The sequence below is a fragment of the Rhodamnia argentea genome, chromosome 8 (assembly GCF_020921035.1).
Source record: "Rhodamnia argentea isolate NSW1041297 chromosome 8, ASM2092103v1, whole genome shotgun sequence".
Lineage (NCBI taxonomy): Eukaryota > Viridiplantae > Streptophyta > Magnoliopsida > Myrtales > Myrtaceae > Rhodamnia > Rhodamnia argentea.
In genome coordinates, this window is record NC_063157.1 from 21,032,080 (window position 1) to 21,046,325 (window position 14,246).

At 39.9% G+C, this 14,246-nt stretch overlaps 2 protein-coding genes across 2 annotated transcripts; both read left to right on the top strand.

Moving 5' to 3' along the window:
• On the top strand, nucleotides 1-1,094 carry LOC115730464 (cytosolic sulfotransferase 15-like). Its single transcript, XM_030661080.2, has one exon. The coding sequence runs from the start codon at nucleotides 35-37 to the stop codon at nucleotides 1,049-1,051; it is 1,017 nt and encodes a 338-aa protein (XP_030516940.2). The 5' UTR covers nucleotides 1-34; the 3' UTR covers nucleotides 1,052-1,094.
• Nucleotides 1,095-6,580: 5,486 nt separating this feature from the next.
• Nucleotides 6,581-7,723, top strand: LOC115730463 (cytosolic sulfotransferase 15-like). The gene has a single exon (XM_048283554.1). The coding sequence runs from the start codon at nucleotides 6,670-6,672 to the stop codon at nucleotides 7,660-7,662; it is 993 nt and encodes a 330-aa protein (XP_048139511.1). The 5' UTR covers nucleotides 6,581-6,669; the 3' UTR covers nucleotides 7,663-7,723.
• The last annotated feature ends 6,523 nt before the right edge of the window (nucleotides 7,724-14,246 follow it).

A 14,246-nucleotide genomic window follows, 5' to 3' on the forward strand; every position in this document is an offset into this window, starting at 1 on the left:
TCATCTGCTTGTTTCGATTCTTACTCGAACATCCATGGCACACCAGCAACTTTCTTTGCGGTTCGCCGTCGTAAGTAGTGAAGAAGATGACCGGGAGGAGGCCATTGATGAACTAATTGCTTCACTTCCCATAAGCAAAAGCCCGATTCGTCCTGTCCATAGCCTTTCCCAAAACTTTTGGTGCCCGATCCTCGTGCTTCCTAACGTGATCGCGTTCCGGTGGCACTTTGAAGCCAAGGAGAAGGACATTCTCTTGGTCTCTAATCCCAAATCGGGGACCACCCGGCTTAAGGCCCTAGTGTTCTCCATCGTCAACCGCTCCGGCTTCGACATCTCCAATACATCCTTGCTCACTTCGAGCCCCCATGACCTCGTTCCTTTCATCGAGCTCCGGGAGTGTGTAAGCAACCTGATGCCCGAACTTGACGTCCCCGCAGAGCAGAGGCGGCTCTTTTCAACGCACATCCCTTACCCATACTTGCCGGAGAGCGTCCGGCGGTCGGATCGCCGGATCATTTACATATGCCGGAACCCATTGGATACCGTGGTTTCCTCTTGGCACTTCTTACTCGAGATGGCACGGTCGGAGGACCAGCCAGGGTGGTCCTTGGAGGAGCATTTCGAGACCTTTTGCCGAGGGGAAGTCTTGTTCGGGCCCTTTTGGGATCACATCACGGGGTACTGGAAAGAGTGCTTGGAGAGGCCACACAAGGTCTTGTTCCTCAAGTATGAGGACCTGAAGGAGGATACAATAGGACAGCTGAAGAAGGTGGCCGAGTTCGTAGGGCTTCCCTTCGCCGAGGAGGAAGAGGAGGGAGGTGTCATTGAAGAGATAACCAAAATGTGTAGCTTGAACACCCTCAAGAACCTAGAGGTCAACAGATCCGGCAAATTATCCCCGGCTAATACCGTGGTGGAGAAGAGAAGCTTTTTTAGGAAAGGGGAGGTGGGTGATTGGGTAGACCATCTCACTCCTTCCATGGTGGATCACCTCAATAGCATCATGCAGGAGAAGATGAGCCCCTTTGGGTTACAGTTCAAAACATGTTGAGCGTTAATCACTTTCACTTTCTCCGTGTGCGTGTCATTAGAAATAAGCCAAGTTAATGATGGACGGATCCGCTATCCTCCTTATTGGTATAGCACAGAGAACTCAAGAATCCTCGACTTCTCTGTCGCCATAGATGAACCGAGTATTTGATGGCGATCATGTGTAAGAAAGGCGAAAAAAAAAAAAAAGATTTATTGGTTGCACTGGTAGACTACATCTGGTACTGTAAACTACTACGGTCCTATCGTCAATATTAATGGTCGAGATCACAATATGATCTATAGTTCATTCAGTAGCAAAGGAACCAAGCAAGCCCCCAGCAAATCGTGTTACTACAACCCGATGTGATAGAAAGTTTGAGCTCAATTGATATACCAAACCTTATGAGCTAGACATAATCCACTTACCGCACATCATAATCAAAGTCAGCAAGTTTCGACTAAAATTGGCTGAATGAACTCAATTGGCAAAGTGTCAAAAAGTTTAAGACTCAATTGACAAAGTTTCAAAAGGTTTAGAACTCAATTGGCAAAATTAAAATGTTTATAACTAAATTGGCAAAAGTGCAATAGGTTTAAGACTTTTTAAATTATTTTTTTCCATAAATCCGTTGATCATATTGATACACCAAAACCTAAGTCTTGTAGGACATAAAGTGGGAGCAGAAGTGAGGAAAGAAAAAAAAATCAACCTTTATCGAGACAATACACCTCTTAAAGAATGGAAGATCCATCAACTAGATGTAAAGTCGGCACACGAGAAGTGCAAAGTAATGGAAAGATCGAGCTCAAATATTGCAAGACGGATGATCAAGTGACAGACATATTCAATAAAGCACTACTGCCATGTGCCATCCAAGTTCGAGACCTTGTGGACTATGCTTGGAGTATAAAAAAAATTGGATCATGGAGGAGTGTTAAAATGATTGGTTTAATTTTCATGATCAGTATATGTCTAGAAGAGTATAGTCTCATTAAGAAAGTTTTAAGATTAGTGTTGAAGTCTCTAAAAAAGCGTGGATAAGATGAAAGCAACAAAAAAAAAAAAATCAGTGACATGCAAAGATAATTTGTGCTATGAGGCGGTGATGAGTGCCTATAGGCTATAAATAGGAGAGCGGATGTTCATTTTGTAGAGTAGACCAACAAGCTTAGCTCCTTTCCGTTTCATTGTGATACTTACCAAATAACAAAAGTCTTCTCTTTTCCTTGTAGTCTCTTGCCGATAATAAACTCTCATATGTTCATCCTTGTTGTTTTTTCGCACAATTCTTTCCCACATACTAACATATAAACCAAAGACCAACAGTGACCCATCAAGTACGGGGTACAAATTTCTAGATAAAAGTATAAAGAGCTTCTATTTTCTCAAATAAAATAATGTAATGGATCTTGCTTTAAATAAGGGCATGATGATGCTATATCAGTATCAAATTAGAGCCTGAAGTAGCCATGACAATTTCTAGGATAAATTTCAAAAAAGGGCCCAAAGTGCCTTCATTTTCTCAAACAAGGACCTAAAGTTTACCTTATTTCAAATAAGTGCATAAAGTGATTTATTTTCTCAAATAACGGCTTGAAGTGGACTTTATTTTAAATAAGGATTTGAAGTGACCTTATAGTCTCAAAAAAGGGCCTAACTCACCCGTTGGTAAGGGCATTTTGTATTTTTTTTTTATAACATTTTATTTTTTATTTGTTTTTTTTTCCTTTCTTCAATTTTCCAAAAATTTAAAAAATATAAACGCAAAAAAGAACCACATGCGGGAGGGCAACACCCTCCTGCCTAAATCTCTATTTTTTCCTTACTTTTAATTTTTTAAAAATTGTAATTTAATTTAACTAAAAATTAGGCTAAAATTATATTTTTACGAAAATGCCCTTGATCAACAGGAATATTTGACTAGTCGGGTGGCTGACTAGGTCAGACCATTATTTGAAATAGGCATAGTCACTTCGGATCTTTATTTGAAATAAATAAAACACTTTGGGCTCTTATTTGAAACAAGGACCACTTTAGGCCTTGTTTGAGAAAACGAAGACAATTGGTGCCCATATTTAAAATTTTTCCCAGTTTCTAATGAGGGCCTGGCACCGACTGATTAAATATTCCAACTAGTCAAAGACATTTTGGTCCAAAGACAATTTTAATTCAAAATTATCTTTTATTTTACTATTTTCTTTGCTACGGCCGGCAAGGGTCGCCCTTGCCCAATCCTCTCTAGGCATGGCACGTGGCCGACCTCCAACCACGGACGGAAAGAAAAGAAAGAAAAAAGTAAAAAAAAATTAAATAAAAGATAAAAATGCTCTTGACCAATTTGAATGTTGGGCCATTCGTTGAGACTAACATAGCTACTTCATGCCATTATTTGAAAGAAAGTTCACTTCGGACTCTTAAATGAGAAAACGACAGCACTTTAGGCCTTTATTTGAGAAAATAAGCGTACTTCATGCCCTCACTTAGAATTTTTCCTATAAAATTAATGGATCAGAAAGAGGGAGAGAGACTAAAGTTTGTTACTGTGATACCAAGGGATTAGCATGAAGAACTTAAGGATCAACAAAGAAGTGGGAATTCTCCTAACCTCCAACCGGATCTAAAGCAACGTTAAAAGTTTGAGCAACTGTACCCATCATACGAGTCCGGAGTCCGTTCAAGCACTCCAAAACGAACATGCAACATCCGAGGTGGTCCCATATGGGCTTACCGATTTGATAATTAAGGCAAACAATCTTATTTCTAACATCAATCGGTAATATTGGACAATAAGATTGTGAAACCCGAGGCTTATTTCTTTCCTACCATAACCGACAGTAGCCTACTCATCCAAATGTCTACTCCTCTTGGGCCTAGAGCCAAAATCGTTAGAGGTAAGTAAAAAAGACCGCCGGAACCTTGACCGCCCGGACCGGACGGGGATCGATGGTCCGGTTTTTGATTTTAGGGGGATCCAGTCCGGTTCCCGACTCCTAAAATTGGAATCGGTGACCAGGCAATCTGGTTCCCGGTTCTAGGGCCTATGACGGGACTAGATAGGACATGTCTCTCTTTTTAAAAAAAATTAGAAAAAACAAAGCTAACATTTACTTGTTGTTTAGGTTGAGGTCCTTTAGGGTTTCTTTACTTCACTTACGTGTAGCGCCGCGGACATTTTTTCTTACCTCTCCACTATCCACTCTCCACTTCTCTCGCTACACAGACGAGTCCCGAGTCATCCCACCGCTTGCCTCACCTCAAACTTTATTGGCACCGTTTGCAACCAAGTCGCTGGTGGACGAGTTCGATCCGGAGCTACCAATTGAAAAGGCCTTCACTTCGCCGAGCTCGTGGTACACCGACCCTTGTTTCCTCGACCTCAAGCTCAATCGCGTCTTCTATAAAAATGTGCATCCACTTTTCGGAACGGCAAATCAGAAACCCTTGCGGCCGCTCGAGAATCGAACCGAACCAATGGTCCGATCCGGTTCCCGGTTCCGAGGGTGGCCGGTCTAGTCCGCGGTTCCGAAAAGTACGGCCTGGGACCACCGGTCCAGTTCCCAATTTTTTATGGAAACCGGACCGGACCGGGAACCGCTCACTCTTAAAAATTGTATGGATCACGTTTCAAAGCTCCGCAATTTCCTCCATGAATGGACATGAAATGAATCCCGGAATGTCGCAAACTCATGAAAGAGCTTAGACGACTATACTCTCTTGCCCAATAAGGAACAAGCACAAGTACTCGTGCTAGAACGCATAGATTTCAGTATGCAAGCACTACCTTTCACTTTTAGACCAAACCGAATCGAGTGATACAATGAACTTCATCGAGAGATTTTGGGAAGACGAGTGAGCTATGCTTTCATTTTTGTTGGAATTCAAAGCGATGACGTATTTCTTGCTTTGAGGAAAGATGACACAAATAGTCCATGAATTGGCCTAATGAGCAATGCGGTCTTTGAATTTTTATTTTGTTTAACATAATCCGTGAACTTTAGCAGAATATGCAATGTCGTCCTGAAACTTTAAATTTGTTTAATGTAATCCATGAATTTGTTATACATGTCAGTCCCTAATTTATATGAAAATGTTCAATGTTATCCTTCCATTAATTCAAGTTCGGGGACAACACCGATAATTCAAGAACTAGATTGAATATAAACAAAAAATTTATGGATCGGATTGAACAAATTAAAAGTTCGGGGATAACATTGCACATTAGAATAAAATTCAAGGGCCACATTGAACAAATTAAAAATTCGGAAACCACATTATATATTAGACCAAAAATTAGGGATCATTTGTGTTATTATCCTCGTGCGCACAAGACAAAGTGAGAGCTGCAATAGAGTCAAGTAGGTGACAAGAGGGGACAAATGCCGTGAGATCATGGGCTCGGCGATGAGCCTGCCCAACCCAATCCAACCGTACAAATAGGCCTAGATAGCAATTTGGGCTAAGCCCGAATATGCCTGGTCTAGGCCCACCCGATCCCAGTAAACAGTGAGTTGGATCTTTTCTTGATGGGCCCTCAAATATGAGTAGCTCACTCAGCTTCTATAATGTATGGCTATGATCGCTTTTGATATGAACCCACCCTGGAACGTGCCCCGCGATTTATGCACTTTTGAGATTCGATTGGGGTCTTGTATAGTTCTGCTCCTAATCTATGAAAGTTCGATGCCAATTGGCTATCCGATCGTCCTGGCCTAGCTACGGGCTAGGTTTTTCACTAGCTTAAATATATTATAAGTGCCAAAATTTATATGTGATGCTCACTTTAGTACCAGAACTTTCAAACCGATCACTTAAGTATCAAATTTTTTGAAAAACGATCACTTCGGTGTCAACTCCAACGAGCCATGTCGGCTCAAATATTAATTAAAAATAGGCCATGTCGAATTTCCGGCTGATCACGTCGACTCAAATTGGAATAGGCAATGAAGTAAAAGGTTTTTAAGAAATTTGGTACTTAAGTGATTGTTTTAAAAATTTTGACACTAAAGTGAGCTCTGTACACAAGATTTAACACTTTTAGTGAACTTTATCCTTTTTCGCATGTGATGTGTAAATCTGGGGCTTACAATGGTCCCTCCTCCAACAGACAATGGTACGTCTATCTGCGTTTTCATTTTGTGGCCTGCAATCTCCTTCGCAAGCAATAAGGACGAATGGGAATATGAGAAGAAGACATCATTGCTAAGATATATATTTAGAGCGAGATGCCGACTTGTCAAATGGGTTAATGCTAAAATCACTCAATCCCCAATGATTTTGCTAGAGAATGACTGTTCACAAGAAAACCTTCGATCGGCACTAACAGTAGAGTAAATAATAATCTTGTAGCCAAAAAAACAGCCCACTTGGAAATTTTTAAAACAATTGGTAATCTTAGAGACAATTGACTGGACAAATGAGTTTCAATCACTTTTCCTATGAACAATATTCTAAATTTACTATCGGCTATTCAAATTTACCATGGAGGGAACAAACGTCCATTAGGGTTCTCTGATCATTCGTCGCGTGTGTAAAGTGGTGACCAAAAATAAAATAAAAATAAAAACTAACGCTCACTATCTACAAAAAGATCAGCGCTTCGCATTCATCTTCTTGTTTCGATTCTTACTCGAACATCCATGGCACACCAGCAACTTTCTTCGCTGTCCGACGTCTCAAGTAGTAAAGAGCATGACCAGGAGGATGCCATTGATGAACTAATTGCTTCACTTCCCATAAGCAAAGGCTTGGTTCGTCCTGTCCATAGCCTTTATCAAAACTTCTGGTGCCCGACCCCCCTGCTTCCGAACCTGATCGCGTTCCAGCGGCACTTCGAAGCCAAAGACAAGGACATTCTACTGGTCTCTCATCCCAAATCAGGGACCACCTGGCCAAAGGCCCTAGTTTTCTCCGTCGTCAACCGCTCCCGCTTCGGCATCTCCAACACGCCCTTGCTCTCTTCAAACCCCCATGAAGTAGTCCCTTTCATCGAGCATAAGCCGTGGCCCGGCCCAGATGGCATGACGGAGCCGAGGCTCTTGGCGACGCACATCCCTTACCCAGCCTTGCCGGAGAGCGTCCGGCGGTCAGACTGCCCGATCATTTACATCTGCCGGAACCCACTAGACACCGTGGTTTCCTCTTGGCACTTCCACCTCCAGGTGGCACGGTCGGAGGACCGGCCGGAGTGGTCCTTGGAGGAGCATTTCGAGACCTTTTGCCGAGAGGAAATCATGTTCAGGCCCTTTTGGGATCACATCACGGGGTACTGGAAGGAGAGCTTGGAGAGGCCACGGAAGGTGTTGTTCCTCAAGTATGAGGACTTGAAAGAGGATATAGTGGGACAGCTGAAGAAGGTGGCCGAGTTTGTGGGGCTTCCCTTCACTGAGGAGGAAGAGGAGGGCGGCGTGATTGAAGAGATAGCCAAAATGTGTAGCTTGAAGACCCTCCAGGGCCTGGAGGTCAACAAATCCGGCAAATTACTGAATACAATCCTGGAGAAGAGAAGCTTTTTCAGGAAAGGGGTGGTGGGTGATTGGGTTGACCATGTCGCTCCTTCCATGGTGGATCGCGTCAACAGCATCATGCAAGAGAAAATTAGCCCATTGGGGTTACGCTTCAAAACACGTTGAGTGTTAATCACTTTCGCTTTCTCTACGCGTGTCTGTAGAAATAAGCAAAGTTAATAATGGATAGCTCTGCAATCCTCCTTCCTTATTGGTGCAGTACAGTCTGTACAGAGATCTTGGTAATCGTTGACTTCTCTGTCGCTAGAGACCAAACAAGTATTTGATGTTGACCAGCTGTAAGGAAAGCCAAAAAGAGAGAGGATGTTTTGCGTTCGAAATCACAATCTGCTTTGTAGTTCCCAATCTCATCTCATGTTCTTTTGTTTTTCGAATAGGTTGTTCTTTGAGAACTAGATAGGAATTTTGAAATCAGGAGATTAGAAAGAGAAAGGAGGGAGGAAAAAAAAATTATACTTAAACTGTCTTACTTGTCATTGTGACGCCAAGGGTTCATATACAGATTGGGAAATTAGAAACGAAATAAAGAATCTAAAGTTTCGACTAGATAAGCACGTCATACTTCACTGGCACTATGGCTCTGTTTGTTTCGCTGAAAATAAATGATTTCAATAATATTTTCCTAATAATATCACTCGTATTGCTTGAAGTAGTTAATCAATGAAAAATATCTTAACTATTAATAAGAATATATCTCTAAAAAAATTTGTAGACAATGAAAATATTTTTCGTTAGTTCATTTTTATAAGTGATATGAGCGACCATTTTTAGTATAATCGATTACCATACTGAAAAAAAAAAATCGCGAAACCTTATGCATTTTTTTCCCGCCTTAACTTTTGAGTAGGCTACTCATCTAAATGTGAAATGCACATAGACTTTGTCCTCGATTTGGTTCATAATGGACATAAAATGATTATGATCCAACCGAATGTCACAAAATCATGGAAGGGAACCTATTTACTAATTATTCGAATTCTTGTAAATTTCCTAATCTAACGTGGGTGTCCTGCTTTGATTACATGTGAGACGTGGGCTTACTTTGATGTACAAAAGGTAGGTCGTGATATGTATCGCCTCATCAATACACAGAATGATCGGAAATTATGTGGGTTTCAATCCCATCCTATTGTAAACTACAAATCTGTTAATCATGAGAAACCAAACATGAGTCTTTTAGGGTATAAAGTGGGTGCAGAAGCGGGGAAAATAAGTTTAAAATATACCAAAAAAATGTAATATCTCTTAAAAATTGGCGTAAAAAGCTTATTTAGGGTGCGTTTGTTTGAATGAAAGTATTTTCCGGACTTCCACCTATTTGGTTTATCGAAAATGACTTAGTCAACGGAAAGCACAATCTACGAAAAATTCATACATAAAATTGGGATGGTGAATTTCTAACTCTAAAGAGATGAAAACACTTTTTAGAATTGTTCATCTCAAATTAATTTTTCCAATTCAATTGATTTTTGTTATCGAGAATATCAACAGTACTTTACTTATGATATTGAACTCAATCATTCTTTATCTTGGATCCCCCCACAAATACTATAGTGTGGAAAAGATTCAATGAGCAATTGCACCGAGATATAAGGAAAGCATGCTTTGTCTCTCTTGCATTGAACCTAATGAAGATCAGTTTACTCCAACGTCTACGTTACAACAAGGGATGTGCTATTCTGGGGCAAGTATCCCAGAAGCTCCAGTATTAGGTGATTTGTGACCGAAAGCACCCAAACAACTAGAAAAAATGACACATCTTTTCGCTCTCCCAGGGTTTGCCCCCTTTCCAAACGGCGGCCAAGCCCCTCCTGTAGCAAATCTCCCTTTCCCTTCGTCCTCGTCCTCGTCCTCGTCCTCGTCCTTTCCCTTTTGTTTTTATATTTCTCATATCATCAACTTCTTCTTGAAGATTTTATCATTAATTTCAAACGATCCCGTCGACTTCTTCCTCATAGAGAGTTTTATCTGGTGAGCTCGGAAGTTCAAAGCGTGAGTGACTTGAAAGAACCAGCTATTCCGAATCTGCTTGCTCACTTCGGCTCTGGTGCTTGCTCCATATAGTCGAGCAAGGCTCTTCTCTACTGCTTCGGAAGGCGGCTTATCTAAAAGTAATTTTACAATCGGTTGGTATTTCTTTTGCAAGTCTTCTCCCTCGATCTAGAGTTAAATTTAGATTTGGATACTCTTCTATTCCGATTTAGAAATAGATCTAGAATTTATAATGCATTTTCTGTACTTTCTCAACCTATTGGAGTTGTTCTTATCTTTTTTCGATGATGGTGCTGGGAACACCGAACATAGACGCGCATAGCCTCTTGGCAAAGCCGTAAGTGGAGAAGAATATCTCGGTGTGTGCTCATCACTAATGCGAGATTCGGTGATTGATCACCTTTTGGGCTTTGATGTTATTTCGGACCCGTCTTTGTGGTGAATTGAGCGAATCTCTATAGATCGTATTAAGTTGATTTATCTTTCGGATTTATTTGTTTAGTTTAATTTTCATCTTTATCTTGAAGCAATGTACCTCTCTTTCTAGTAAAATTAAAATATTCCTTTTGACAAAAAAAAAAAAAAATAGAAAAACTCATTGCGGTCCAACTTATCTATCCCCCGTTGGGAAAAGTACCAAAAAAGCACTAAACCTATTACATTGGCAACATTTCAGTGCTAAACTTTTTAATTGGACTAATTGAGTCATAAACCTTTTTGCATTAGTACTAATTGAATCCTTCTAGCCAATTTTAGCCGAAAATCACTAATGTGAATGCCGGTCATCCTATATGGCACGGCTAGTGCTGACATTGACATTTTTATATTTTAAATTGATTAATAGTTTTTTTATTTTTTTTCCTTTTTTGGAAATTTTTTTTTCTATTGGCCAACAAGGGCCGCGGCTCCCTCGCTTGGCCTAGATCGAGGCAGGGCATCGTGGCCCTAACTGGCCAGGAAAAAAAATGAAGAAGTAAAGCCCAGATAAAGAAAAATAATGAACAAAAGAAATTATCAAAAAGTTCACAATATTATTACATGAATAATAACAATTGTCCACGTCGGTGCCCTTGCCAAAATTCGCTGAGTGGACTCAATTAGTACGAATGCAAAAAAAAAAAAAGTTAGGACTAAATTGTTCCAATTAAAAGATTTAGGATTGAATTGGTACTAATGTGATACGTTTAAGACTTTTTTGGTACTTTTCCCATCCCCTATTCGAAACTTTGCCCCAAGACATTCCACCCGTTTATCCACAAAACAGATAACTGCAAAAAAGGAAGTGAGAAAGAGTCTTTATTAGTTATGATGATAGCTTGCATCCGGTAGCGTAAACTGCTATAGTTTTACACTTGATATAAGCATTCGAGAACGCAATCTCTTTTCTCGTTCATTCAGTCGCGCAAGTAAAATTAGTACGAATATCATCCATGGAGATATGAAACACTTTTGCTTTTAACAAAAAGATCCATCGAACGGTAACAAGCACCGGTAGCGACCAAATCAATCAAACCCTGCTCCGGTGTCGACCACCCTTGAGCTTCAAAGTTCTTTTGGTAGTCCATGTCAACTTTTTTTTTTTTTTTAAACATGATGATTCGTGAAGCACGGAATATAGATTATGAAATTTGTGGATCGGAAAGAGGGAGAGAGACTAAAACGTGTTCTTGTGACACCAGAGGACTGACATGAACAGCTTAAGGATCAACAATGAATTGGGAATTCTCCTGACGTCCAATAGGATCTAAATGAACATTGAAAGTTTGAGCAACTGTGCTCATCATACAGGTGTGGAATCTGTTCAAGCGCTCCCAAAACTGGGAGTAGTCTACTCGTCCAAATGTATATTCCTCTTGGTCCTAGAGCCAAAACCGGATGGGTCGCATCTCGAAGCTCATGCAATTTCCTACGTGAATCGATACGAAATGCATAACGATCTTGCCAAGCCAAAATCTCGCAAAAACTCATGAAAGAAACCTAGACCGCTGTACCTTCTTGCCCAGTAAGGAACAAGACCAAGTAATCATGCTCGGACGCAGAGATTTCGGAAGGCGAGCACTTACTTTTGGCTATTTTCTTGATGGGCCCTCAAATGTGAGTAGCTCACTCAGCTCTGTAATGGATGCCCACGTTTCATCCACTTCTAAGATGTGATTGCGGTCTTGCGTAGTTCTGTCAAAAAGACATGAAAGTTCGATTACAATGGGCTGTCCAATCGTCGTGGCCTGGCCACTGGTTAGCTTTTCAGCATGTGATGTATAAAAAGCGGACCGGGGAGACGCCCGAGTTCCAGCATTGACAACATCTAGATCCATGAAAAAATCGACTGCGATGTGGCAATCACGCAAAATGGTCCCTCAACTCTGACAATAATACGTCCGTGTTTTGATTTTGTGGCCTGAGATTTCTCCTCTGCAAACGACAAGGACGGAGGAGAATTGCGGGGAAAAGATATCATAGCTGTCCAAGGTGCGGATTTATCAGTTGGGTTGATGCTAAAATGGTTCAATAACTGAAGATTGTGTTGAAAAAAAGAAAAAATCTTCTAGGGGCCAATATCAAAGGGAAAACCGTGTCGACCCAGCATGAGGATAATAGTAGTCCCATGGAAGCCGAAGTGAGAGCTCTCAAGACACTAATGAAACGCGAGAAGCAAGATGCGGCAAAGCTCAAGAAAGAAAATTCCAGATTGGAGATGATGTCAATTGTGTCCCGGATGATTTTAGCTCACCTTTGTTGGAAATCTGTAGGAGAAGGATGTGCAAAGTTTGCCATAGACTGGTCAGCAGACATTGATTGTGTAAAGGCATGTGTGAGTTGATGTTTTGTAATCGTGACATGTTTGGTAGAAATGAAATTCCGTGGGGACAATGCAATGTTCGGATTTTGCACGTATTAGTTCCATGCAGACATTTTTACATATGAAATGGTCTAATTTCGCACACATTTTTTTTTTTTGGGGCATAGGAAATTTGCTAGCCATAGTCTCAGATTGCACATATGATTTCCTTGCAGACATGCTTTGCACGTCGCTTTTATCAGGCACGGTTTGAATTGGAAATGATAATTAATAGAAAAGTTTAGAAAATAAAAGCATATTTCATTCCAATAAAAGAGGGATCACAGGAGATAATATCTACTGCAAGACACCAGATTTCAGCCATGTAGTGCGTTTTCCCAGCACATGGAAGGTCTCGTCAACAAGTGCAAATTCCCTCCCATTGTCACCATCACCGTCCCCATCATCTCCTGTGCTCCTGTGTTGCTTTCTTGGGGCTTTGTATATTACGAAAAATTCTACAATAATATATTTTTGATAAATTTATTTTAAATTAATTTTTTAACTACTGAAAATCTTAAATTAATATACTTATGATAAATTTACTTTCCTTTACCTTTTATTAAATTGAATTAATACCACGAAAAATCTCAAATTATTATACCTATGACAAATGAATGGTAAAAACCTCAACTACACACGTTATCCAACTCGGTAATTTGATAGTAAAATTCAATAAAAATGAATACATAATAAATTTATCACAAATGTACTAATATGGGTGTTTAATACATTTATCACTAATGTACCAGTTTGAATTTTTTTCAAGATTTTAACTCTAATACAAACCACCAGTTTGAGCCCCACGGTCAATGGGAAAGACTGTCAAGTTTGTGCTTTTCCAATCTTCATCATCTTAAAATGTCGCTCAGCTCACGTCGTTTTTTTGTTAATTTCGAGCGGGGCATAGCCGGAGTTGTATGGATTATCGCTAGAGATGATGCAGTACCTTCTATTACTATATGCCTGTGCGCGTGTAATAATTCAAACACATGATTGCAAGACATGACATGACATGATGTGTTTGAATTATTTGAATGATACAGGTTGACAGTGAAAGAGGGCAAAAGTAGGCACAGGAGCGTCACCATCAAGTGCTTTTTGCTTGATAAGTTTAATAGAGTTTAAAAAAAAATCAGGCAATCGCTTTCAATCTCGTCCATCGTATCACGCAACCAATTTTCCAATTCATCCCCGACGCATGCTGTTCGATTGGAGAGAACGCGTTTGTTCTTCTCACGTAAAGAAGTAAATCGATTCGGATTGAAACCGTAAAAAGCTCAGTGAATTCGAGATACCGAGTCTTCGTGTACATCCCGGCGGATTATTTGCTTTTGTGATAATTGAAAGGGAGTGCATGGGAAAAAATTAAATTCGATTTCTCGTACCAAAAAGTAAAAAATATTTTTCAGTTTATTTTTAGATTTTAGCCAAACATAAGAAAATAATGTCATTTTTCAGAAAAAAAAAATAAATGGCTTCTTGAAAAATATTTTCCTGGAACATCATATTTTTTGCAACATGAATGGAGTTATTGATAAATAGCAGTTACTACTTGTCAAATCGAAACCTATTTACTGTTTGTCAAATCGAAACAAAGTCAATGGTTTACATATCTAGGGGGTAAATCAGTTATCATTTTATAAGTTATAAGATAAGTTATCAACGTCACTATTAGTAGAGTATCTCGAAACAATAATAGTAATGCAACTAGGAATTTACAGTGTTAAAATAATTATCTACTGCTTAAGCTATGAAAGTTTGACCGATGTTACCAGTAAAGCTTAAGAAGTTTTAAGAATAATTAGCAATCTAATCTTGGATTTAAGCAAGTTGAGATTGTTATTTCTTTGTTACT

Coding starts and splice junctions, on each gene's coding strand:
- LOC115730464 (XM_030661080.2), top strand. CDS start 35: ATGGCACACCAGCAACTTTCTTTGCGGTTCGCCGTCGTAAGTAGTGAA.
- LOC115730463 (XM_048283554.1), top strand. CDS start 6,670: ATGGCACACCAGCAACTTTCTTCGCTGTCCGACGTCTCAAGTAGTAAA.